The following is a 27,709-nucleotide window of genomic DNA, read 5'->3' on the forward strand; positions in this document are numbered from 1 at the left end:
GGGAGAGAGAGAGAGAGAGAGGGAGAGAGAGAGGGAGAGAGAGAGAGAGAGAGAGAGAGAGAGAGAGAGAGAGAGAGAGAGAGAGAGAGGGAGATGTGTGTGTGCCGGGTCTGGTGGCTCAGTGGACGAAGGCGTCCGCTGCAGGGACCTGTGTTCAACCTCACGGTCACAGTTTTTTTGTTGCTCTAGCCCCGCCCCCTCCCCCACTGACCCCTCCCCCACCGGTGCGGCCCTCGGACACAAACCACACTGTAAATTTGGCCCCCGAGAGAAAGTTTGTGAGTACCCATGATGTAGTTAAAGGTGAGAGGAAAAAAGTTGATAATGGCACTGCCCGTGGAGTGGATAATCGCCCTGTGTCTAGCAAAAGATGCTACCGGTATTGCAGAGTAGGTCATTCTGCAAATGACAAGGCTTGTCCCACCTCAAGACAGCATGTCTTTATTGCAAGAAAGAGGGGCACTTTTCTTCTGTTTGCAGGTTGGAAAATATAAGCAGAAGGTAAATGAAGTAGAAGTGAGCACTAGTTGTGACAAGCAGGATTTGGATTTTGAATCTGGATAGATTGTCCTGCAGGTCAAAGATAAGCTTGAGTCCCGGCCCCTAGATTATACTGAGTAAGAGGGAAAAGGACCAAAGTACTGTTTGACTTAGGGGACAAAATTACTATTGGTGCAATCAAGTTCTATGAAGACATTCTTAAGGGGGTGGTGACCTTATTGAAACCTGGCATTAGGCCATGCACATACGGTGGACAACCAATTGAGTTACATGGGTATTTCGTGGGTTTGATTTAGTACGAGCAGCATTTTACATCTGGAAAGGTTTATGTCTCAAAGAAAGGTGACGATCTAATATGCTGGATATACCAAAGGAAGTTGGGTGTCATGCTGGACTCTAAAAGCAATCCCCCCCATCATCTTAAGAAAGGAACATATGGTCAGCGAAGTCGGGGATGAGGAGTCTGGTGACACGACCTTGCAGGGTGTTTTACTAAATAAATGTCCGCAGGTGTTCAGGGGTGTGTTGGGGTGCATGAAAGGATATTGTCGCAAAATCCGGCTCGTTCCTGTATTGCAACCCAACTGCTGCAAGGTATGTGGTGTTCCCATTGATGTCAGGGAAGAGATGCAGACGGAATTAGAGAAACTTAAACCCCTAATGGTTATAGAGGAAGGGACAGCATGCTTGGCGCCAGTGGTTGTTGAAAGGAAGGCCAACAGATGTCTAAGATTATGTGTGGACTTGAGACAGCTTAACATTGTGTTTTGGTTGATAGATATTCCCTCCCCAACATTACCAAATTGCTTTCAATGGTAGGGGGCGCTACATTTTATATGCACCATAGACCTTAACCCTTTATACCACCAGATCCAACTTGAGGAGTCTTCCAAAGATCTTATTGCATTTATATCACCATTGGGAACTTTCAGATTTGCCAGACTGCCATTTGGCTAATCTCAGCAGCGTTGGTTTTTCAGCGTGCCATGTAGAGAAACTTGGCTGGTTTGTGTGGGGTATAGCAAGATGATATACTTGTCTATGGAAAGGCAAGATGAATATCAACATAATGAGTGAGTCAGGCGGTCTTTGAGTAGACAAAGCGATAAAAATCTCACTATCAAATTAGAAAAATGCAGGTTTGGCATGAAAAACATCTGTTATCTAGGGCACACTTTGACTGGTGAGGGAGTGATTCCGAAAGCAGATCTAATTGTCACTATTCGGAATTTCGCTTTGCCCACTACCAAGAAAGAATTGATGTGCTTTCTTGGAATGGCAAAGTATTATAATAAACTTATCAAGAACGTTGTTGGAATCAGCTCAAACATGAGAAGCTTATAAAAAAAGCTGTGGCTTTGTGTGGAATATGGCTTGTGAACAGTATTTTACTGAGTTAAAAAGAAAGCTGGCTTAGGCTCCAAAACTTTTTTATCTGAATAAAAGTTCAATAGGTACAATAGATGCTAGTCTCAAGGGACTTGGTGCTGTTCTTCAACAGGGTGGTTTTGACGCTGAGGACACAATCCTGTTTATTTCAAGAAGCTTAAAGGGGGCAGAGACCGGGTACTCCCTGATAGAAAGAGAGGCTCTAGAAGGGTCATAGGGCGATCACAAAATTGAGGACATTTCTTTGGGGAAGTTCTTTTAATGTAAGGACTGTTCACAAGCCTTTGTGTGAAGTTTTTAAATACAAGGGTATTGACTATGTGTCCTCCAGAATCACGAAGTGAGTAGTTAGTCTACAAGAGTACAACTTTGATGTCTGATGTACTCCAGGGGGCAGAAAATGTAATTGCTGATTCTTTATCAATATTTGTACCGGCGACAGAGTGGGGCAGGAGTGTGAGTTAGACTCTGGTGAGTGTGTTTGTGACAATGATTACGAGATCATTTCTGATGAAAGTTAGCAAAGGGAGGTGTGTTTGGATGATGTGTTACAGAAGGTGTTTCTTCTACTACAGAATGGATGGAATCACAAGGAACAAAGTGGCGGGATTACGAAGATTTCTGTGGAGTGTAGGAGCAACTAACCTCTGGTGGTGGTCTGTTGCTCAGGGGAACTAGCCTGGTTCCTTCTACCTTTCTTATGAGTGATTTACTGGATTAATCTCAAAATTGTCATCTAGGAATCTACAAGACTAAGAAAAAGCTTTGTTCCTCTTACTGGTGGCCTGGGATGGATCGCCAGGTTGAGCATACAGTGTTCTGTGACTGAAAAATCTATGAAAATTGGGAAGGTCAGGAGTCTTATGCTATAGTTGTGATGGACCTGTTCTCAAGATCACTGCAGATGTACATTATCTGTGGGATTGAGACGACACGTCATTCACTTTTTGAAAGATCTCATAGCTTGTGAGGGGGCTCCCGAAAACCTTACTAACTGACAACGGGGTACAGCTGGTATCTAGAGGGATGGAGAGTTTCCTGCATGGTAGTCGAATCAAACACAAGAAGTGTGTTCTCTACCATCCCGAAACCAATGAAATGGTGGAGAGGTTTAATCATGTGCTGAAGGAAATTGTTTCTTTGGCTAAGAGTGATGGAAATGTTGGAGAGAGGAAATAAGAAAAAGAGTTGGTGTGTACAGGTTCACACCTCACACCACCACAGATGAGCCTCTTTTTGTCTTATTTAGTGGGAGGTTTCCCAATACTATTTTGGAGCCTTCTTGGATAATCAAACTTCTGGGTGATAGGGGCATGAGTGCTGTTTCAGATGAGTGGAGGCTGAGGGAGGAGAAGAAAGTCTGGGACAACAAAAGGTTTTGACAAGAGAAATTCTTCTAAACAGACCAAGGTTATTGTTGGTGATTTGGTCATGGTAAGGGGACCTGGGTGGAAGGATGGGGGAAGGAAGTTGTTGAAATCTTTAAAAGTGGTAAAGGTGTTCATAAATGCTATGAGTATGGAGGACCATCGTGTGTGGAATTTAAACAAAGTGGTTATTGACAAAGGGAAGAGTTTGGTGTCTGATGGAGATTTGTCGCTAGGTTTACGAATGAGAAATGTACTGACTCTGACAATAAATTTCCAACACCTAGGAGGTCTAGTAGAGGAGTGAAGAAACCTATTTACTTAGATGATTATGTGTAGGGTTTTGGCCTCTATTCTTTCCTTTATTTTGAGTCTGTGAAATATGTGCGAAGCTGTAAATATTAATTTCTTTCAAAGTACTTCTTTTATGGAAATAGTTGCAGTTCTTCTATTCTTTCTCTTTTGGTTTATATTGTGGGTTGGTTTATTTATTAAAGGGAGGTGTGTGATAACTGATCTCCACTCAATGTCACTGGTGAAATGTGACTGTGTTATATTCTAAGGGAATCTTTGCCTCCAACATTCCTGCGAGAATGTTGTGGTTTGAAAGGGTGGCCAGTTGCTGGGGTTAGCTGGATGGCTGGGATGTTTCTCCTGTAACTTCCACTTAAATAAAGCTGATTTTATAGGTACCCTTCCTGACTCCGGTGCTTACTTCTTTACATTCTCCTGTTGGTTGCCGATGCCCTTTATCCCCCACCGAACAGTAACACAGTCTTGGAATCACCTGTTGTCCACTTGAACAAAGCTTCTTGTGGATTGGACCTATAATATCGGATTTACTTTTCTGAATCGGGTACAGGCAAAAGAAGAACATGTTCTATTAGATTCTGCTGTGTTCCCGCCAAAGCTACAATTTCATAGCCAATTTGTGAATGAGGAACACTGCACTAGTCATTAATTAGAGTATTTCGGCTGGTTCTAGAACACTTCTATAGAATGGCATGAATTCCTGATACCATATATTAATGCGTATTACAAAATCATAACAATTTGGCGTGTCTCCCTAATGGTTGAATTGCTTCTTTTTATTTAAATTACTTGATGTGATTTATAAACTAGTGCAGTGCACTGTTAATTATATCTTACATTGAGTTAATCCTCATTTTCCCTGTTATTCTAGATAGAGACAGACATGTATTTATTAATTTTATGTTCTTCTGTAACTAGCAGGGATCTACTATACAGGCTGCAGTGGCCTTTAGATCACAATGAACTGTGAAGACAGAAAGTCTCAATTACATAGCAAACCACATCCTAACACAACATAGCTGTGTGTTCCGTTCCACAAATTATCAAACTATTTATAATTTGGAAAGGAAAAAAAACAGTTACAAGACTGAAAGCGGTTTCTATTATCTATATATATAAAAACGAATGTATATCTGTCTGTCTGTTTCTTTGTCCTTTATGCATTACTACACCATCCGATCGCCATGAAACTTTGGGAAGTTGTTAAGGACACTCCCACGAAGGTTTCTGGCATAATTTTTTTTTAAAAGATCGGCCCCCCAGGGCCCTCATAATCTTTCAAATACTGAAATTGGAACCGCGACTTTGCAACGGTACAAGACTTTCGGTGAAAAAGATGATGAACAATGTCATCGAAGCTACAATTTTGAATGGGAAATTCAAGGGGGAAGATGTACTGTTGCCACGTATTCCAATGATCCCAACAGATATGCCATTTGAATTCAAACGTTTACAGTTTCCGGTACGACTCGCTTTTGCAAGGACCATCAACAAAGCACAAGGACAATCACTGCAAGTGTGTGGACTAGATTTGGAGAATCCGTGCTTCTCACATGGAAAACTGTATGTGGCCAGCTCACTCGTCGAAAACCTGATTTATTCGTGTACGCACCAAACGAAAAAACAAAAAATATTGTGTATCCACAAGCACTCGAATAAATAAATAGAATTAAAACGACACTTTGTAATGTTTTCCATATTAAAATGAATAAGTTTCAATAAAAATGACACAATGTAAATTGAATGTTATCATAACGAGTTTACTTGAATTTCCTTTCTTCTGAGATCGCAGCAACGCGCGACAGGTAAGCTAGTACAAAATATATAATATATTTGTTACAAACTCGCATGCATCACTTGATATTCCGTGTTTCTTATAACTGTTATTAGCAGTATAAAAATGTCCAGGAACTATCAATCACTCATCACTTTTCCATTCACCCCTGTTATCGTCTCATGTCAACAAAAAGGATGACAGACGTTATCGTAATAGATTGTGTTATCACCTCTTCAATTGTATTGCTATGTACATGGAATTGTTGGGGGGGAAATACCTGGCAATGATATGTCTTTTATTTTTTTTAGGCCTATTTCAGTTTCCCCATCACTATTCTTGTTACAATATGTGACAAAACGTTTTTGATCTATAAAGGAAAGATAAAGTTCTCAGTATGCTTTCTTTCGAAGCAGACGTGGAGTTGCTTTGGGGATATTTTTATGTAACAAAAGGAGAGCGTAGGAGAAGATAAAGAGAAGCAAATGTCTTTCTCTTGTATTTCTTTGAGGTTTGTTTGTAGTCGTTCTGTAGCATAATCCTCATTTTCTCCATATCGTCTTACTTTCAGAAGACTGTTTAGGAGTGGGGTTCTGTCCATATTCCATTCCTGAATATTATAATTGGACACTAGAACAATTTCTTCTACATCGCAAATCCTAAACATCTTATTTTCTGTTATTAGTTCTCTGGGTGTGCTCTAGACACGTGCAGTAATTAGATTTTATCTATAGGTCTTTCTAGTGGGTTATATTATAGTCTCAATCTCTTCCATCGTTCTCCCATTTTAAAGCTATCCCTCCTCCACTGTTACGTGAAGAAATGTCTCAAGTGTGGAATCCGGTTAATTTCAAGTTTTCATTATGTCTGCTAACTTTACAATAAATTCAAGAATTTTTCTATTTTCCCTGCTCAGCTGTGACACCCATTTTTTGTATATCTCCATCGGTTGAAAAAGTAGGTGTGGTAAAGAATGTTCTGTTTAAAGCTATATTGTGACTCGAAATGTTCAATGTAAAGATTGTCTAGTCAGAGAGTAGAAAGGTCTCCAGGAATTAACATTCCTTCAGATAATAAGTGACTTTGGAGAAAATATTGTTTGTTAATTGCTTTGGAGGATACAGTTAATGAAAACTACCAAAGACCTTGATTTTCCATCCGGTCTAACTGCTGTATGTTTGTAAATAGCAATTGCATATCTAATGTCACTTAAAGTTGTCTTAGAGGGTTAAAAATGTACCTCTTTACCAGTATTCTTGAAGCTGTAGTTCAGTTATGGTGGCATCTTTACTTCTAAAAGTTTTTTAATAAAAGGCTTGTTTTGAAAGAGGTTGCCTATTATTCCAGAGGCAAATGGTCTTGCCAAGAGATCGCTCAGATGTTGTGCAGTTTTGGTAAGATGCAAACTGTTGGAAACTGAAGGAAGGTTGGCTTGAAAAAATGTTTACTTTGTCACGAAACCAACCCTCCTCAGAAACATATAGGACCACGGGTCCCATCAGTTTTAGGATTTCATTAATCAGATCGTATACTATTTCTTTGCAGTTTTCACAGTTTTTTTCTTTGTATGTCTGGCTTGACAGCACAGATGTCTGCAGGAAATAATGTTACTAAACCTCCAAACGATACCTAGAATGGGCTTTGACTCTGTCCAGAGTAGTATTTTCTCACCTCCTGATTTTGGCTGTTATATGAATTGTTCCGCCTCTAATGGATTGGTTGCCTTGCATGAGGGACTAATTTGTGTCTCAAAAGTACACTTAATCATCACACGTTAAATTATTTATGTCATTTATGCATTGCATTTAGAAAACAGTTCTTTTTTGCTTTTTTCAATGCTTTAACCTTCTTTAAATATTTTAACTGGGAATCATGTGGAAGTCACACATAAATGTACGCGTAGATTTACACGCACACATGCATAAGGGTGCACAATCTACCTGTTTAAAACTGAGTAAACATTGGCAAAGTCAATAGGTCTGGCCTTAATGCAGCAATGAATGGAGACACTGTCTGCATTAGCTCATTACAGAGAGGCCTATTGACTTTGCTATCCTTGTAGTATTTCTGTCAAAAGAGACTGTTCTGCATCCCTTATCTGTTGATTTTATGGTTTGGGTTCCATCCGAATAAGTGATCTGGGAGCTGAGTGTTTGAATGGCAAATTCTGTGGCGTAATAATGTCTTATTAATGTCATCCAATCCCTATGTAGCACAGTTTACAGAAAGTAGCATTGCAATGCTCCTTTCAACTCAGTGGAGGGATGAATCTCAAAGAGGGGGACCCTCTGGGAGTTGTGTGCTGACGCCTACCTGGTTTTTTAATCCTCTCCGGATTCACGGCGAGTCCTTGCACCACAGGATCACCACAGCGCCTCGCCGGACCCGCTTTGCGGGTCCCGCAGCGCCTTTGCCAGCTGAAGCTGCTGCCTAACTGGCAGGCTCTGAGAGAGGAGCGCGGGGCAGGTGATAGCGTCAGCGGGGCTGCGAGCACTTTGGCAGGGACTCCAGTGTCCAGGAGTCCCTGCGCGCCCGATTGAAGACACCTGGGCTGCTCTCCCCGCTGGCCACGCCCCCCGCCGACGGAGTAAAAGCAGACCTCGCCTCCAGCCCACCGGGACCCTCTGGGAGTTGTGTGCTGACGCCTACCTGGCTTTTTAATCCTCTCCGGATTCACGGCGAGTCCTTGCACCACAGGATCACCGCAGCGCCTTTGCCAGCTGAAGCTGCTGGCTAACTGGGAGGCTCTGAGAGAGGAGCGCGGGGCAGGTGATAGCGTCAGCGGGGCTGCGAGCACTTTGGCAGGGACTCCAGTGTCCAGGAGTCCCTGCGCGCCCGATTGAAGACACCTGGGCTGCTCTCCCCGCTGGCCACGCCCCCCACCGACGGAGTAAAAGCGGACCTCGCCTCCAGCCCACCGGGACCCTCTGGGAGTTGTGTGCTGACGCCTACCTGGCTTTTTAATCCTCTCCGGATTCACGGCGAGTCCTTGCACCACAGGATCACCGCAGCGCCTTTGCCAGCTGAAGCTGCTGGCTAACTGGGAGGCTCTGAGAGAGGAGCGCGGGGCAGGTGATAGCGTCAGCGGGGCTGCGAGCACTTTGGCAGGGACTCCAGTGTCCAGGAGTCCCTGCGCGCCCGATTGAAGACACCTGGGCTGCTCTCCCCGCTGGCCACGCCCCCCGCCGACGGAGTAAAAGCGGACCTCGCCTCCAGCCCACCGGGACCCTCTGGGAGTTGTGTGCTGACGCCTACCTGGCTTTTTAATCCTCTCCGGATTCAAGGCGAGTCCTTGCACCTGGGCTGCTCTCCCCGCTGGCCACGCCCACCCGCCTATCAGCCTATGAGGTTGCTATAATTTTGTTTAAAGGTGATCAGTGCTACCGCTCCACGGGAGCGAGCGGGAGCGCGCCGGGAGAAGCCTGGGACAAGGGCGGGACCGCCTGTGGCCGTCAGTGGCCGAGGGAGGCCGGGCTGGGCCCATTCTCTTTCGCCTGTACTCTCCTAATCCTATCTGGACTTTGACATAGGTTCTGGACATGCCAGCACCAGCTCCAGTGGAAACACCAGCGAAGGCGGGAGGAGGTAATAACGGAACTTTGGATAATTATTTCAAAACGGCAAAGGGAGATGGGGGCAACGAAACCTCTTTGGAGAAGCGCAGGGTGGAGCGCCGCCGCTCTATTGAGCATATGAAAAATAGGCCCCTTAGTGATATTATCCCCTATCCTATCTCCCAAGAGGGAGGTTCCTTTAACGCCAGTCAGGATCCATCATCCCTAGAAGACGTCCCCCTTCTACTGCGGGACAGTACTTCTAATAGTTGCCCATTTATTGAACAGACCTTGGACGCTATCCCACCTAATAGCTCTAGCAGCATGGCTGTCGACCTAGTCACACAAACACCCCCCGCAGCCAAATCTAGGAAAAACAAATCAAAGCAAATTGTTGTGGCAGAGGTGCATGGCCCACCACCAAATAAGCGTAGAAGGAAGTTGAGGGGCGGGCTGGGAAAGACTAAGATCCCTCATTCTGACTTTGGAAAAGTACACAAGTCCGTCTCTACGTCTAATAGGCTTACATCGAATGCCAAGGGTACTAATACTAATAACATTGCTTCCACTAGCGAACAGGGGAATAATCCATTAAATACACTACCTCCTGCCTCTTCTCCGGGGAACTTAGAATTTCTACTCAGATCACTCCTGCTGCCCATTAGCGAGAGTTTGAAGAAAGTGGAGATCAGACTCACGATCTTGGAGGCAGCAATAAGCAGCCTGAAAACCTCGACCAGCAAAGAGAATAGAAACCTCGAGTTAAATCCGCCAACTAAAACTTCCCTTAACACTCATAACCCTTCTATAAACGTGGGACCCCCCTCGGGTACTGCTGCCACCCACCTTTTGCAGCCACTCATGGCCAACCTAGTCCCAACACCATCCACCAATTTTAAACCCCTACCTCCACAACCAGCAGGCCTAGTTTCTTGCGCCACAGCTCTCGGTACAACTTCTGGGGATCTACCTAATGCTAGTATTGCTCCCTTATTTCCTGACAGGCCTGCTCCCAGACCTCGGAGACCCGACTTTCCGCCTGAGGCTAACAGTCTTACGGTGGTTTTGGCGGGTGTACCCCCTCTTGAAATGGGTGAAAGTGAGAACTTCCACTCACTCAAAAGGAAAATTATCAAATGGCTGAATTGGAACAGACCTCTCCCCGCTCACTTTAACAACGAAATCATCATGGTGAGAAGGGTACCTTGGCTGGGGAAAACGAGAAAATCAATAATAGGGGATTGCATTATGGTGACTTTTCGAGACCCTGGGACAGTATTACACATATGCGCTGGGTCAAATAGATCACCAGATTCCACCATACAGACTCTACCAGTCTCTTTTTTTCTTCCCCCCCATTCGTATGCAGCATGAATTGTCACAAGGTAATTGGACAAGGGTTGAACGGAGATCCAGACACAGGGGGTATGATGTACGACCTGTCTATCGACCTCCAGAGACACACTTTATTGACTATAACCGATTTAATTGCCTGAATGGACTGGATGGGGTCGATTGACTGTCTTTAAATCCTGACCTAATTCCCGTGACTTCAGGCATCGGTTTTAGTGAATCACCTGACCCAAATAAACCTACCATCGACAGTGGTCCTGACGTAACATCTGGCGCAATATCGGGCATTGGTTGCCCTCCCAATTCTATTTCTATAATCCCCCCTGCGGCTGTCCCGGCGCACTTGAGACTAATCTGGTGGAATGTGGCCGGCCTAGCCAATAAGCTGGACTCATATGATTGGGTAACTTATATTAAGACTGGGGATGTCTGTATGTTCCAGGAGACCTGGGCAAGGGAAGAATATAGCCAACAGGGCTACCTGTCATTTTCCATCCCGGCTAGGTGGGAGGGCAAGGGCCGCCCTTCAGGCGGACTTACAACTTGGGTGGCATCCCATCTAGGCTGCCAGGCTTCGCGGTTACCAGTCCCATCGGACGATATTCTAGTGGTTTTATTGGCCTGGCCGAACCTAGCGAAACTGGCCTTGATAAATATTTACTCTAGACCAGTGGGAGTCTCGCGAGAATCTCCCACCATTGATGAGCTCTTAGCTTATCTATCCGAAATCCCAAGGGATATACCCTATGTAGTGGGAGGCGATTTAAATTCTCATTTTGAGCCACTGGCCGGCCTTCTAGAGGGTTTTCCCATGGATGAAGAGTCCAGGTGGGCAGTACCTTCTGTAGTAGCGCCTACCCCGAAGGCATGGACACCTGTAGCACTGCAGGTTACTGCCCTAACCCTAAAGTATGGAATCAGAGCTTGCAATGGGCGTGTTAAGTCTGATATACCAAGCAGACCCACCTACAACAAAGTGGGAAGAGAGTCCCGCTTGGACTACGCCCTTGTACAGATAGTGAACTGGTCATCTATCTTGGACTTCAGGGTTACTGAAAGACTAGACAGTGACCACAATGCCCTAGAACTAGATCTCATCCATCCTGGTTCAGAACCCTCTATTTTAAATAAGGAGGACAACAAGCCCGAACTTTTACTGGGCAACAACAGGAGAAGAATCAGGTGGGAAAAACTAGCCGCGAGCCAAGTGAAACTTCCGAGGCTTTACGCAGGACTAATTCCAATTCTGGAAAAAGTGGGAGATCTAGCTAATGATGTGGGCAACAAAGATTCCCATAATACATTATATCAGGCACATGAGGAGCTTATAAAGGGAGCGGCCTCAGAGCTTTTTGGTAAGGTAAAGAATATGAGCAGGGGGCAGCACCATAAAACCCCATGGTATAACGCAGCCTGCAGGAAGGCAAAGGGAGAACTCCTCAGAAGCATTAAGGAGGGAACAGGCGGAGAGAAGCTACGAGAAAGTAGACGGATATACAAAAAATTAGTAGCCCACGCTAAAATTGAATGGGAGGAGAACCAATGGGAAGAGCTTACCAGCTCTCTCGAAACAAGAGACTACCGGATGTTTTGGCGAGTAGTTAATGGCGGGTCTGGGAGCCTCCATTCGGCAATAGAGCCAAATATTGCAGCAGGGGTGTGGAAGGCACACTTCCAGTCTCTCTATAGTTCTGAGATGGGAGAAACTGCGATTGCCATCGGTAATGGATTGGCAAAGCATGAAGGGGAATTGATAACAGTGGGAGAGGTTAAGGCAGCAATTGCAGGATTGACTTCTGGAAAGGCGCCGGGATTGGACGGTCTCCCCGGGGACATGTTTAAGCAGGAGCCCGAGGTGTAGGCCCACTACCTGGCTACTGTGATCAATGCAGTCTTGCACGGTATGGAAATCCCGAGTACTTGGCTGGGGGCAGAGGTGATTCCCATATTTAAGAAGGGCTCGCCCCTGCTCCCAGCCAATTACAGACCAATCAGCTTAATTGACGTGCCCCAGAAGCTGTTTGGTAGGATATTGTTGAATCGCCTTCAGGACTGGGTGGAGGAGACGGATGCCCTCAGCCCATATCAGGCGGACTTTAGGAAGGGAGTTTCAACGGTGGACCAGGTCTTTCGTTTAAACATCATCTATTGGAGGACAGCGGTATTTGAAGGCGGCAGCCTATACACTATATTTGTGGATCTGAGGGCCGCCTTCGACTTGGTGCCCAGAGGGAAACTTTGGAGTGTCCTGGCCGAGATGGGGGTGCCTCCGGACATACTGATAATTTTACAGAGACTGCATTTTAACAACTATGCCAGGGTCAGGTGCGGGAAGTTTGGGGAATTGACGGACAGATTCCCCGTTGACAGGGGGGTTAGGCAGGGTTGTGTATTGGCACCGACCCTGTTTTGCCTCTTTGTCAATGGGGTAATCGCCCATCTCAATGGCATTGAACACACTGATGCTCCAAAGTTGAACGGCAGCAGGGTGCCTGCAATCATGTTTGCAGATGACACCCTGCTGCTGTCCAAAACCCCTATGGGGATACAGAGGATCCTTGATTCTTTTGTGGCTTTCTGCACAGAAAGGGGATTGGAGATCAATGCCACAAAAACTAAGTTTATGGTCTTGAACCCAACCCAAAGATCACGCCCGAACCCCTTACTGGGATCAGCACGTCTAGAGAGAGCCTCCACCTTTGAATACCTAGGTGTAACGTTGAATGAAACCATGTCTTGGGGAACCCACCAGACTAGGGCTAACCTTAAATTAGTGCAGACCACTGGCGGCATCGCTCGGATGATAAAAAAACATATCGACCATTGGGGCCGGTCATACAGATCTACAAGGCACAGGCCAGGGGCGCTGTCATGTATGGGGCGGAATTGTGGGGCCATACATCTTCCCAGAGTCTGTCTATAACTGAGAACAACTTTATTAGACAGATAGTTGCACTCCCGTCTAGTACACCACTCCTCCCTTTGAGGATGGACCTGGGACTGAGACCAATAGCAGATGAACTGGGTCTCAGACCCATAGCCTTCTGGAGAAGGTTATGGAGTAGTGAAGAACTTTGTACCTACAGGGCGGAACTGAGGGAGTTCTTAACCCACCCCAAAGCTTTACAGATCCCCTGGATAAAATATATAAAAAAGGCCTGTGCGAGACTGGGACTCCCCGACCTATGGTCCGATCCAGCTAATGCTTCATTAAGGATCCCACGAAGAGCCTTGGCCAAAGCGTATCATGAGCAGAAACTAGCTATGGTCTTAGATTCCCAGGGTGAAGGGTCATTAACATCTGTATTCACGCAAAGCAAGGACTCATACAGGCTGGAGAGGGTTCTGGATGGCATGACTCCCGTGCTGGCCAGGAAGCTATTCCTCCAATGGAGATATGGCACACTGCCTCTGCGGTCTTATACTAGCTCCTGGTCTACACCGCCCTCTACCAAGCAATGCCCGGCTTGCATTTGTGATGAGGAAACTGATCTACACGTGGTCTTGTTTTGTCCAACTTACAAGACCGCTAGGAAATATTGGCTCCTACCACTCATTAGAAACTTTGGTTGTAGGGAGTACCTCCCGATGTACAGAATCCTAAAAACTGATGTCTCGGGACCAACGGTGTTCGCATTGGCTAAATTTTTTATAAATGTTTGGCATACTCGCACCCGTATTTTAAAGTTGCAGTTCCCCACTTAATTTTAACACTAAAAAAAAAAAAAATTTAAATGTATGGTGTAATGATTGTACATTGTATGTTATGTGCTGCTGCCCTACTTCGATGGTTTTTATATTGTTTTATATATGTCTTTTGTATATCTTTGATGGTCAAATCGGCCGAAATAAAGATTGATGATGAAGATTATTTATTGTCCCTTTCATCTTCGTATTAATTTCCACTGAAAAAAGGTTTAGTACCCCTTTGGTGGAGATACTCAATGTTATTGAAAATTACTGTTGAGCAAGTGTGGACACAGGATTTTTTCTATTTGTAAAACACTACTTCAGCTACTGCAAGATATGAATTTTAAAATCCTACATTTGGGTCTTTCATTTGTTTTTAAAGACGTTAACTCCATGCTCAGTGTCTCTCTGTCCGACCGATATCCTTGCCCGAACTTCATTGCCACTTCTCCGATCTCCACGTTAACACTGATGCTAAATGTTCAATCATTCAGTTCAGTATACAAGGGCTCTCTGCCTTCAGTGAGCCAGTCCCTGGTTTTCCTTGCTATAACTACTCACGGGGCAGCTTGAGACATTGAGAGCTCTCCTCTGAATTAGAAATGTACACCACACATCTGTTGCTGAATATCAGCCTCGTATGGGAGTCTTCCTTGAGATGTTGGGTTCATTACCTTCTTGCTATACATCCCGAGATCCTTCTTTAACTTTGGTATTTTTATGCAGAGGAATTTCATCCACTTTATTTTTGTATTGTTTAGGTTATAATTGTTGAGAAGTGTTTTCCTTCTTGGAATCTAAGGCAGGGTGTAGATGGCTTTCATGTTGCCTCTGCGTGCCCTATAGAGGTGCTTAATTTGTAGTTTAAAGAGGGTACTGTGATCTTCATGGGAACATTGCCACCTCGGCCTCTATGACATTTCCAGCAAACCCTGGAGATGACTCTTAACTGACAACTTGATGACACTCCCAGAAATGCATGAATCTCTAAGGGCATTAGAAAAACACCTACTCTTTGAAGAAAAGCCCTCTGCCACAATGTTGGAAAGAGGGATTTGTATATTTTAGGAGAAAAGAATTACATGAAAAAGAACGTGTTAATGCCTCATTTTGAAATGTTATGGTTTTATGAATCACGTCTAAGTGAGAGTGATTTTTTGTGAAGAGGTCACACACGTACACATGGAAACCGTTTGTTAAAGTATCTTGCAATTGTTTTTAAGACCGTTAATATAATGGAAACAATTATGTTTATCTCGATCCCACACGTACCTTCCATTATCTGTAGGGATAATTTCTCTCCGGCAAATTTTTGGCAATTACCTGGTATAAGCGCCCTTAAAATATATGCTTCTGTAAATGTGGAACAAAAACTGACAAGGTGAAAAAGTAGCCCTCATTGAGCAGAGAAAAGTTAACCAAGCCCCTTTCAGAGCCATGTTCAGGCCACTTTTCACATTTTCTTGCACTTTAGGTTTCACCTACAAGAATAAAAATTGTCCTTCACTTCTAAATGGAAATCATGATGTACGGAATCAAGTTTTTTAGCAGACACGCTCTTACTCTCTTGGAAGGCTCCACCTAACTGAGAGGTGTTTCAGCTTGAGTAAGGGCAGAAAATGGAAATGAGGGGTTGGCCATGAAAAACCCTTTATAATTTTCACAAAATCAAGCTTTCCCATGATTCAGAAAACTTTTAGAAGTAGGTCCTGTTATACCAAATGCACACCAATATAAAGTTTGCAGGGTGCAAAGTGGGACATTGGAAGATTGTCCATAGGAAAACTTATTTTCCTGTGGAGGAAGAAAAAATGAGTAAAAACAAGGCAAAGGCTCTGTTGTGTCTTACCTTTTGGTGGCAAACTGCATGGAGAAGGTTTTTGGCTTTCAGGAGCATTCCTGGAAATTTGACAGACTTTGGGTTTTCAGAACTTATGTCTGGAACAATATGTTTTGTAAATCACAAGAAAATCTAAATCTTAGATAAGAGTAAACTTATTTCACCCTAGATTTTCCATTTTGATTTTAAAGCATGCATACTAATCTTTAAATCAACATTAATGTCAGCCTGTTCATGGGGCAAGAGAATTCGAGAGCATTACGCCAACAGCACGAAGTTGCCCAAATGGCCTGCATATGTTTATGTTTATGTTTATGATATTTGTAGAGCGCGTACAATTACCCTTGGGCGTCTCGGCGCTAAAATGCATTGTTATCTCAGCGTGATCAGGGAGTACAGGGATGTGGATTACTGATTGAATAACCATGTTTTCAGTTTTTTTCTAAACTGAAGAAGAGAGGGGCAGGCTTTCAAGTGATTCGGAAGGGTGTTCCAGAGTCTAGGAGCCGCAATTGAGAAGCGGCGATCACCCCAGGAAACTGTTCGACTACGTTGAACCACTAGTTGGTTAAGTGAGGTAGATCGGAGGGTTCTCGATGGGTTGTAGGGAATCAGTTGATGTTTAAGAAAAGAAGGTCCTTGATCCTGTAGTGTCTTATAGACTATGCACAAAACTTTGAATTTTACCCTGTTGTGGATGGACAACCAGTGGTAGTTTTTCAAAGTATCTGAGATAGGTGCAAATTTGGGTTTTTTTGACAGTACGCGAGCGGCAGCATTCTGCACGGTCTGTAATTTTTTAGTGACTCTGCTCTGAGCATTGAGCAGCAGACCGTTGCAGTAATCTAGTGATGTCAAAACTAGAGTGGTGACTAACGTTTTGGCTGCTGAATCTGGTAGATACGGTATAATTTTTCTTACCGTTCTAAGCTTGTAATGTGCATTGGCTGCCACCTTGTTTGCATGGGCCATAAAGTTAAGTTGGTCATCAAAAGTAACGCCTAGGTTTCTAACTTTGACCGTGGGGGAGGGAGGTGTACTCAAGGCCGATGGCCACCATGCCTCAGACCATACTGGTGAGAGATTGCCGAAGATGACCACCTCCGTTTTATCGGAGTTGAGCTTTAGGCAATTCCTTGCCATCCACTCACCGATAGTGATCATCCCCTTCTGGAATCCCTCTGCCACCCTCTGTCCATCGCCCTTTATTGCCAGCACCAGCTGAGTGTCGTCAGCGTATGAGGTCAGGCTCATGAAATCTGTTGTGCTCAGAAGAACAATAGCGAACTTTGAAGCAAGAAAATATTTCTACCCAAAAGCTACAACTAAAGGCCACATAGTTATAATGACCTACTGTCTACCATTGACAGGAGATGGAATGCTGGTGGCAGAACATTCTAAGGGTACTGGGGTAAGTGAAAGTTCACTGGAGAAGAGTAGGGGGAGAGAAGAGAATAGAAATAATGAAGGAATTTGACAAAATCTGTGATGTTAACCTGAGCTTTCAGACATTTTACTCCATCCCTAACTCTTAAATACATTTTGTGTCACTAAAACAATAGTTAATATGTCTGAAATATCTTACTCCTAACAGGTCGGAAACATTCTAAAAAAATATACACTTCTGCTGAAACAACAAGTGTGGAATAGGTAAAGGTAGAATGACCTACACATAGTCATTCAGTTGCATCCTACACTAGCAACATGCCTGGACTCAGGTACACTGTTTGGTTTTGCATATTTAGAGGTGCAACTTTACACCAGCGCACTCTGGGCATGACTGCGTATCTTACAGATGAATTGTACTACATCCATTATTTACTGTGCAATTGTTCAGTACTATGTCCCCAAAATGCATTTCATTTTCGGAACACACAACAGTCACAGAGGATGCACACAATGTGCACACTCTCAAGTTAATATATGAAATTGGCAAGACAGACCCTTTGGGGCTGGTCCTTTTTGGTTTCAGGCTTTTATGTCAAAGTACTTGGCGCATATAGGCTCCAAAAGACCACCTTACACAATATGTAGGAGCCAAGCACAGTCCCAGCATTTCGCAATTTTGGCTGCCTTCCTGAGTTAAGGGATTGATTGTTTTTGGAGAATACAGGGACTTGAACATTTGTTTATGACTATACGTGATGTGCATGCCCAGGACATCATGTACCTCCCGCTTTAGCAGTTTGGAGGGTGGTGTCACTGTGGAGTTTTGTGTGATGTAAAGGATTTATGTTTATGGCTATGGTTCTTTCATCGAGACTCCAGGCAGAAGCCCATAAATGCCTCTGCAAGAAGACAGTACGATTGAACTAAGGGGTCAGAGGAACCAATGAAACCAGAGCTCATAATGGAGGACTGGGAAGATGGATGAATGGAGAGGAGAAAGAAACCAAAGAACGGTGGAGTGATGGAGAGGAGATTGGAGCGATGGATTGAACAAAGAGTGGGCCTTTGTAGTGATGGATGGGTGATGGTTGAAGAAAAGTATGCATAGGCGAGTGGAAGTAGAGAAGGTTGACTGGGTTGAAGGAGAGAAGGATAGACAGATGGCTAAATAGAGAAAAAGATGGCGAGTGATGGACGGATGAGGGGAAGGAAGATATAAAGAAGGATGGAAAGTGGGCAGGTGAGGGAAGGAAGAATGGAGAAACTGATGTATCGAGGGATGATGGGAAGGAAGGAAATGTGGATGATGGTTGAATGGATGGATGGAGAAACTGAAGATTGGAACAGGGCAGTAAAAAATGTCTTGATGTATGGAATGGGACAAGAGCAAGGAGGATGGATGAAAAACAGTAAAAATGAATTGGTCAGTGTCAGAAGGATGAAAAGGAGGATAGCAAACCCTCAGGTGGGTACTGGGCTCGCTCTCATCGCTTGGTTGCTCGTTACTCTTTTGAATATGTTTCAAAGTGGGAGGGGATTCTGCCCACCCCCTTGCACGGGCATGAATGAGGGATTGAATATTCCCACTTTTTGAAGTACCTCATTCTCCAGTAGTGACCATTTCTGGCAAGCACAAAGAAGCACCATGCTAACCGGCTTCTAGAGTTTCAGTGAGGCTTGTCTTGCAGTAACGTTTGTCACACTGCCCTTTTCTGAAGTTTTGAGGGGTGCTGCATGAGTACATTCGTGACAGCTTGAAAGAGAATATACGATACCCCTGTGTTTCCCATTTTATTATTGATATAGCAAGGAAAGTAACAAAAAATCGCCAGCAAATACAGCTTTTCTCTGTAACAGTAATGTGTTGTATTGCGATAGAAAGCTTGGTGAAAATAAAGAGAACTGTGGCTTCCGCTCTTTTATCCAATTTGTGTAACCACTGTTTTGTATGTTGAGGCTCTGTTTTTCCTTAGTCACCCTTCCACCCCACTTCCCTGAGCCCAACAATCATCCCACGCACCTGTTTTGGTCACGTTTGGTCTATCCCCTGAACCCCCGCATAACAGAAAAAAAATAGTGGCTTTGGTTTTCTTAGTTATGGGGAGGGGTAGAGGGTTTAACATAATGGACATACATGGTTCCTATTGGTGACATTCTCACAAATACCAGAGGATTTGAGGTAGCCGATTCCCTGAAATACGCTTCCCTATTCAAAGATTACAAACTGAGCAGCACAAATAGCTAATAACTGGAGCCGTTTGCATTACCGTCGGCTATTTTTGGGACTATGCATATCACGATACGTCCAACCGTCTGTCAGAAAAGGATTCTCTTGCCGCGCCTGGCGAAGGCCAGCCTTTAGCAGGGCGCCAATTTTCTGAGGGGCACATGGAGCTGTGAGCATTATGGTTATGTCGTCAGTATAGCGCCTATCTCATCTTGCTTCAGCCTTCTCTTTGTCCCTGGATGCTCGTTTCTCTCTGAATTCAGTTTAAAGTGGATTTATCCTTCATTATCATGCGGCGGTGATGGTTTTAACACCCTTTTAGCCTCCTTCCTTGCCCTCCCTACGCCCTCTGACCCCTGCTGACACACATCAACAAAACCATCTTCCTTGAGGCAGCTTAGCTACCGGTGATGTAGGTGCTGGGGGAGGTCCGGGAATATTAGTGCTCAGGGGCCAGTCTCTGCTCATCAATGGTCCTGACCAGGGACACTGCTGCCTGCCTTAATTCACTACCGTCAGAGCGCCAAATGTCTCTCCGCCCACGCCCAGGCGCTATCCTAGCTGAGGCCGGCTGGCAGTGCGGCTGTGCCCCCTCTCGGCGCGCTGCCTCGGCCTGCACCTGAGCGAAGCACCAGCGAGCCTGACTAATAACCCCTGCGCGCACTCCATCGATTTTCCGGGAGAGAGTTTAAGGACTAAACAAACTTGGAGTTGGTGTCTTAATAAAGTGCGCCTTTCGGGCTGTCACTTGCAGTTACAACGCAGTGCAGGTGTGTGTGGAGGGGGGTCAGGAGGGGGGCAGAGCTGTCGCCGGCCACTGTCGGCAGACCCCCACCCCCTTCCAAGCCCCCCCCCTCCCAGTCGACGAGCCCTGGACTCTGCAAGGCCACCTTGCAGGGGCCGGCGGGGAGCACATTTCTCAGTTTTACCCTAATGACTTGCAACACTGATAATGTGCCTGATGATCTCCCATTGATTTCGCTATCACCGGCTTGTCTGGTAATTGATCCGTTGCTGAGCCTCTAGTTAATTATATCGGCTCTGACACGGCCCGGCCCGCGGGGACGCCCGCGCGCGCGCCCGCCCGACTCTTGCAGGAGAGCCCTCCTAATGAAAGAGTCTGTTGCTGCAGGTGCGGCCTGCTGCCGCGCGCCCGGGTGTTTGGTGGGGCTTCTGTTTCTTCTTTCCAGGACTGCAGGACACTCGGATCCGAGGGGAGGGGGCGCGGAGGGAGGAGCAGGAATGCCGAGGTGGGGTGGCGGAGGGCGGGGGGGAGGAGGAAGCCTGGTATTGACAGTGTCCTTAAGCCTCCCACAAATAACAGCCATTAGCGGGAAGGTCAGGCGCTGAGCAGGCAGCTTGACTGAGGCACTGAGTGCCACTTCACGAATCGAGAGCCCAGCACATTTTACGGCCAGTTTAAATGGGTAATAGCTGGCTGTAAATGCACAGCCACTGTTGGCACACTCCGCGTGCATTGCACCCCCCTCCTTGCCAAAAGGTCGACCGGTCCTTAAACATTTAAGCTTTCAACTTAGAATATGTCTATTTTATTCAAATACATTTTTTTGTGGTTGTCACTGGCGTGATTTGCTCCACCCAGTTAGGCAACATAAAGGGATTACGTCCATTTTCACCTCATAAAAAAATATAATTCAATTTTGTACTAGAGGGAAAAAAAATCAGTCTGAGCGCACCCCAGCTCCCCTCCCCTCGGAGGGCGTGAGGGTGCCGGGTTTGAGAGCGTGCGCGCGTCTAATGGTGGCGCACGCCGTGGGGAAAGTTTTTAACAGAAAAGCTTTCAGGCCGAGGCTGCGGCCAGGGAGGCCCATTTGTGTCAGCGGCGCGCGGCCCCATCCCTCCTCATCGCGCGCTAATGACCCCGAGAGCGCCGCGCGCCTCCCTGGGCTCCTCCAGCCGCACTTTACCGCCATCCCTCAGCGGGAGAGTGCCTCATCCATCCCCCGGACGCACTCTTTTTTGTGTTCTTGTAGTTTTTTTCACCTTATTTCGGAGCAACCCGTCTTATTTTAGGATTCATGCTCATTGGTCCATTTGTATTTGTACTTCTGAAAAAAAAGGACTATAGCTCAGTGCGTCACTTCACGCGCTCCTGAGATGGTTGCAGTGTGCGGGGCGCAGGTTCGAATCCGAGCAGAGGCGAGTGCGCGTTTCATTCTTTCGAGGTCGAAGCAATGAGTACCCTGGCGCTGGGTAACTGTAATACCTATTATTCAAGCAACGGGTCGGTTGTTGGCGTGGACTACGTAAATGGTCAGTATAAATCGTTTTATTTCTAATTGTATTTGTACATTATTGAAAAAGCCTGCATTATGGTTTGCGCATCAGTTTCTTTTAAAAAAATGATTGTTTAAAACATGTTAATGCAACCCACCAGTAAATAGGCTGTCTATGTTGCTAGTATAATTTATGAATTTTTAAACAAAAACGTGCATGTACTATTTTTTTTTACGAAATTGGAATACACGCATTTCTGATTGTATTGTCTTGAAGTGGCACCCCGCTTGCTTTTTCGTCTGGTGGAATTCTTGTCCTTTAACGCATTTCAGTTTTTTTTACAATTTCAATTTATATCAATTTTGGGAAAATGTGATTTCGTTGAATCTATGTGTGGTGGGCGAGGGTGGCGTGTCTTTCCCGACCCTTGTCCCCAGACCGCTTCAGTAAATGGGGAGATAACTGAATAATGTATGTGTTAGTAGAAGTGGGCACCGTTTATTAAGAAGTGCCTGCCTGAAAGGTGTCCACCTGCCCATGGGATAGCTGGCAGGTGGCACACATTGAGGTGGGGGTGGCAGCACACATTCCCGTGCATGGCCAGTGACTGCTAAAGAAGTTACTTTTGAAGGGCTGCCCGATCACATTGTGGGCAGACGTGGCATGCCAGTTTATTGCTCCTAGTCCAGGTCAGCTCCCGGCGCTGCCCCATGCCGCACGTGTGCTCCGCGCGCTGCCCGCTCCAGTCACCCCCGGAGGGGGCGCGTACCTGACAGGCGGCGGCGGCCGCCCAGGGGAGACCCCGGCCCATGCATAAATGATCCCCGCGCGGAAGGTGCGAGAGACGCGCTGACCCCCAGCCCCTCCTGCCGCTGCGCTCCCCTCCCCCAGCCCCAAGTGACAGCAGGCACCGCGCAGACAGCTCCTTAACTCCTCTGCACGCGTGCTGCTGCTGCCTGCCGGCTGCCAAGAGGCTCACTGCTTCTTCCACCTTCACTTTTCAGCCCGCGCAGGCGGCCGCGGATGTGAGCGGAGCGGCGCCCGCCCCGGCAGCCCCATGCAGTACGGCACCAGGACGCCCAGCAGCAGCGAACCCGCCTTCATGGGCAGCTGGCAGCCCGGTGAGGCCAACCTGCTCTTCAGGATGTCCCAGCAGGTAAGGGGCGCTGCGCTGCCTGCTCGCCGCCAGGGGAGGGTGGGGGGCTGTGGGGCTCTGCGCCCGCCGCTGTGCATGCAGCAATGCCAGGCAAAGTTTGCAAGCCGGCCGACGAGTGCAACTTCATGCTTTCAGGCGCGTGCCATTGTTACGTGAGTGGCATCGGTACCCACGGCCGCACGAGGTACCCCAGCAGTGGTGGCTGTAGCGGAATGAAAGAGCAACTCGCAATATGGCAGTTTTTTCATCTTTCTTTCCCTCTTCTGCTTTCTCATAATCTCTCTTCCGTTTTTTGTGGGTTAGTACCCTAACTCATTTCCTTTCTTCTTTCATTCTTCCTTGCTTTTGCTCTTTTGATTCTAACATGTTGTCTTTGTTTTATTGCACTTCCTCATTTCTCTAGTCCCATTTGTTTACTTCTTTCTCTTTCTTCTTCCTTTCTGTCTTTCTTTCATTCCGTCTTTATTTCGCTCTTTCTCATCCTTTCTTTTATTTTTCTACTTTCCCCCTTTTCTTCTGTAGTTCTAGTTATTCCTTCCTTCATATTCTCATCTTAACTTACCTCTTCCATCCTTCCTATCTCTAATTGAACTTTTTTCTTCCATGCTCCTCCTAGTGTTACATTTCTCTTTCAATGTTCCAAGGTTGTGTCATGCTTCTCTTTCTTCCTTCAGTTCCGTGTCTTCTTTTAAATTCACATTTCCCTTACTCCCTTTCTTCCTTCCCCCTGTCCAAGCCTGATAGCAGATATAGGGGCCCCTCCAGAGTAGCATAATTGACTTCATGTGGCTGCCGGCAGCTTTCTTCCATCCGCAGGAGTGCAGACCAGTTGTGCTGCAACTTTTGCCAGCGTGGAACACGAGGTCATTACTGGAGACTTTCAGATGTTGACTTTACTACTCTCCCACCCTCTCTTTCACCCCACTTTCTCTCTCGCGCCCCACTTTCCCTCTCTCACCTCTCTCTCTCTTTCTCCGTCTCCCCCTTCCACACACAGTTTTTTTTTAACTGAGCTGTGACTTGGCTTTATCCCCAGCGCTGCTCCTGCACCGGGGGCCGCCTTCAAGGCATCTTGGAATGCTGGTTCTGACGGAAAGCTGAAATGTTATTGTGAGGCCAGTAATAACTGATAATTAATCACAGGAGTGGGTGTCTCTGTACCACGCTCTCGGTGGTACGTGCCCTGCCTGCCCCAGCTCCTTTTACTGAACAGCCTGGCTCTGCTGGGCGTACCCCAACAGCGGCATGGACAGAGCCAGCCTCACCTTGGCCTGGACTCGAGGGCGGGAGAGGGGTTCCCACCGGAGCCCTCTGTAGGGGTGCTCGTCTCCCAGCAGCAGTGTGGTACTTCGCTGCTGGGAGATGAGCACTGTCTGCACTGTGGTCCCAAGAACGCCTCTGTAGCTCTGACAGATGCCCCATGTAATGTCCCATGTGTAGTGAATACACGCACAGATGTTGGTAGAGTTCTCTATTGGAGAGACAAACCTTAGTGACAAGGTAAATCTGTTGATGCAGAGGTTCTTTGCAGCCTGAGCCTTCTGCAGGGGGTGGGGGGATGCATTGTGATATCCCCTTTAGAAGGGACACTGTCACTGCCCCTCATACCAGTAACTCTATGTGGCATGGCTGAGTGGCACCCGCTTAATACACTTAAAGGAACGTTTTACCATCTCCAAAGAGTTCCCATGGGTCTTTTCGGTATTACTGAGTCCCCCGTATGCAGGACGAGTGTCTTGGTCCTCCCCACCGCATCTTCTATGAACAGGTCATGCAGACTGCTGAAAAGTGGAAAGGGGGCTCTGCTTAGACAGCGACTGACCTCTCAGAATCATCCTCGCTTTCTGCGAGGTATGCTTAAGAGGAGTGAGATTGGAAATAAGTCTTCCTCCATAGTGTTCTGCAGGATTCCACGCCATCCCATCTGAAGGATAATCAATTGATGAATGCCTGTTGAGCCTTGTAGCACTGGCGTGAGCAGTTTGGTCTAAAAAAGCTTTTGCAAATAGACTTAACATACAACAAGACCGTGTCAGGGGAGCTTGAAAACACAGAAAAGCTATAAGACAAAAGAAGGGCATGTACACAAAAAGAGTGAAAAGCTAGAGCGTTCAGTTGAATTTTGCACAAAAGGGCAAAGTCAAATATCTTATTCATTTTTTGACGGAGCTCTACTTTCACTGTTTCACACTTTCACTTGCACCTTAAAAATTTCAGCCATTTCTATTATAGCGAAGTTGTGTTTGTGCAAGAGATACGTGTCTCCCTACTTGTTAGGCACATTTAAAAGGGGATATTTGCTTGTAGGAGAAAAGAGTAAACAGATGTATAGAGAAAAAAGTATGTAGAATGTCTGAAAGAAGCTACTCATTGACAGTCTGTCATCTCTTCAAAAGAGGCTTTAACATTTTAAAGGACATCATCTTTTAGACTCAAAGCAGTTCTACAAAGTCTTTGGATAGGGAAATTTGTCATTTTCTGTTTTTTGTGTTTCTTTTTTTTTATATAATTATATTTTTTCGACTCCTCTAAGCTCTAGATTTCAAACGAGGTAACCTATTTATTGTCGCTAGCATTTGATGATCAGTACAGCCAGTATGCCAAGATATGCAAGTGTGCCGCACAAGACTGTAAACCAGCATTTTTATACAACTTTGTGCTGCTAGTAACAGGAAATATAAACATGCTTTCTCTTATATTTTTCATCTCTATTGATGAAAGAATACTACTAATGTACATTTCTCCTCCAATGCATTTAAACAAGTGTTGGCCATATAATGGTACTATTTAAAGGCAACAGTTAGATAAGTTGTGTTCTCCTTAAAAAACGTAGGATGACATTTTTGTACTGGTGGACTGAAGATGACGAATCACAGAAACCTGTCTATGGAGATGTTGAAAGCTCAGTGCAGTTTTACATTACTTTTTAGCTGTTCGATTGTGCCTGGTTACTGAACTAAATCTTTTTATTTTTTGACTTGCTTAAATTTGGCCTTATTCATAGGGTTGTGAAATGGGCGCGATTACAAATCAGTCCAGGTAACCAGTTATTGTCCACTACTTTGCAGGTGGCCAGCACCGAAGTCTAATTTGAGCTTGATTATCAACCCGCTATCAAAAGTGTTAGTCAATATGAACACTGAAGAAATGTTCTTTTCTAGGCAAAGGTTAGATGATGTTCCCTATTGAAAGAAACTGGTTGCTCCAATAAGCAAGTGCCCTGTGTCATTGTCAGCCTGGGTAGTGGATTGTTCTCATGGGAGAATATGCGACTGCTTTTGTGAAGGAAGTTGCTATGAACCCAGATTGATCGGCGTTAGGTTAGGATTGATGAGGAATTGTAGTCTTTACTACCCTTCCACCGCTCCTCTTTCAGAGGTCACTCTACAGTGTGCCTCAAGAGTTTCTCAAAGCATTACTAACATGGTAGAAAGCCTGTTTTTTTGTTTTGATTGCAAATCGGTCTTTTTTAGGTACCATTTAATAAAATGCTGTGTGCATTTGACTGCTCCTCTAAGCAGTGATCTTTCTTCTTACAGTGACCGTCGCGGTCTTGTAATGCTCCAAAGCACTCTGGGACATTTTAAGAAAGGCGTCCCTAAGTGAGAAATCGCTGTAACCCACCGTGCCAGAAAATGCCACAGACCGCATTTGACAGCTTTCCTGTTGCTTGGTGGTTCGGAAGAGAGGGGCTTTCAAATGTAAACTTCAAAACATCTTTGCCTTCTCACCCCCTTCAATTAAGAGTGGAAGAACAGTCCTTCAGGTGCGCTATCAATGAATGAACAGCACGTACCCATGTAAAGCCACACGTGAGTCGCACATAAATTGACTGACATTACCTCCTTTATCTGCATGCACTGCGTGTATAGTAGAATTGTTATTCCCCCAACATCTTGAAGTTCCCTCCCTCTTAGGTCACACCAGCATTAATTAATGAATGAATTCAATCATAGAGTGATATTTTCCATTTTATATTTGTTACATCCAGAACATCATAGTAAAGGGGTGTCAAATGCTCGTAGTAGTTGCTTATTTTGTACACTGCCCTCACCCTGTGGGCACCCTCATGGCATTAGCAAGACGTCTTCTTCTTCGCCCTGGCCCTGCAGAGACTGCGTGCATCTTATACACTTGTATTTGACCACTGTGATGAAACAGAAGTCTAATTATTTGGTGGCGGCTACGTTTGTCGTACATCAAGCTGCAGAGTACACAATCCTCTCTTTGAATGCCTCTGATTTGTTTACAGGGGCGTGCGCCTATGGCCACTGCTCTGAAAAGAAAGAAGCGAAAGAGAACACCCTGCTGCAGCAGTTTTGTAGAAAGATGACCAACTCGTCTACCCCGAGTCTCATTAGCTTTCTATTTTATTTGAAAAGCAAATAGTAGTCATGTTTTTTCCTCATAAACCCTCCTTTTCCTAAGACATAGCTAGGAAATATGCACAATGTGCGGTTATCTATTGTCCATGTTATACAAACCCATTTAAAGGCTCCCCTATGGATGTTTTTACATTGGTTTTATGCCTTGTACTGGAGGTTAGCATAACCCTGTGACTCCGACAGTTGTGAGCGTGTAGAGGGTCCCCCCACAGAGCTGCAGAGATCCACCGCCTTTTTCTGGACCACATCACAAACTTCTCAGCTTGTTTGCACTATCATCACATTTAACATAAATAGTTTTAACATAAACGTATGAAATATTCATATAAAGCGCATTAAGTGGCACAAGTCGTTGCAGCAGCTCTGCTGTCTGTCATATGTTAATTTGCACTGCATTACAAGACATAGGGTTGTTTTCCCCTGTTTAAAGGGAAGGGTTGTTGTGGTGAACGTGACCAAGTGTCTATTTTTTTTTCAAGCCAATAGCATCATCTTCCTCACTGATGCATGCTTGCTGTGCATGTCTATGGGTGC

At 45.5% G+C, this 27,709-nt stretch overlaps 1 protein-coding gene across 6 annotated transcripts in view; it reads left to right on the top strand.

Moving 5' to 3' along the window:
- BNC2 (basonuclin zinc finger protein 2) overlaps positions 1-27,709 on the top strand; it is a 1,233,205-nt gene that overhangs the window by 797,195 nt on the left and 408,301 nt on the right. For 4 of the 6 annotated variants that reach the window (XM_078675978.1, XM_078675979.1, XM_078675982.1 and 1 more), the window contains exons 1-2: positions 21,407-21,670; positions 22,639-22,790. In XM_078675978.1, coding sequence (XP_078532104.1) covers positions 21,592-21,670; positions 22,639-22,790 — 231 coding nt within the window. In that variant the 5' untranslated portion in view covers positions 21,407-21,591. Of the gene's footprint in view, positions 1-21,406; positions 21,671-22,638; positions 22,791-27,709 lie in introns of those variants that run through there. The other 2 variants (XM_078675980.1, XM_078675981.1) reach the window with 1 other exon arrangement.

This window comes from Lissotriton helveticus, chromosome 2_1 (genome assembly GCF_964261635.1).
Source record: "Lissotriton helveticus chromosome 2_1, aLisHel1.1, whole genome shotgun sequence".
Taxonomy (NCBI): domain Eukaryota; kingdom Metazoa; phylum Chordata; class Amphibia; order Caudata; family Salamandridae; genus Lissotriton; species Lissotriton helveticus.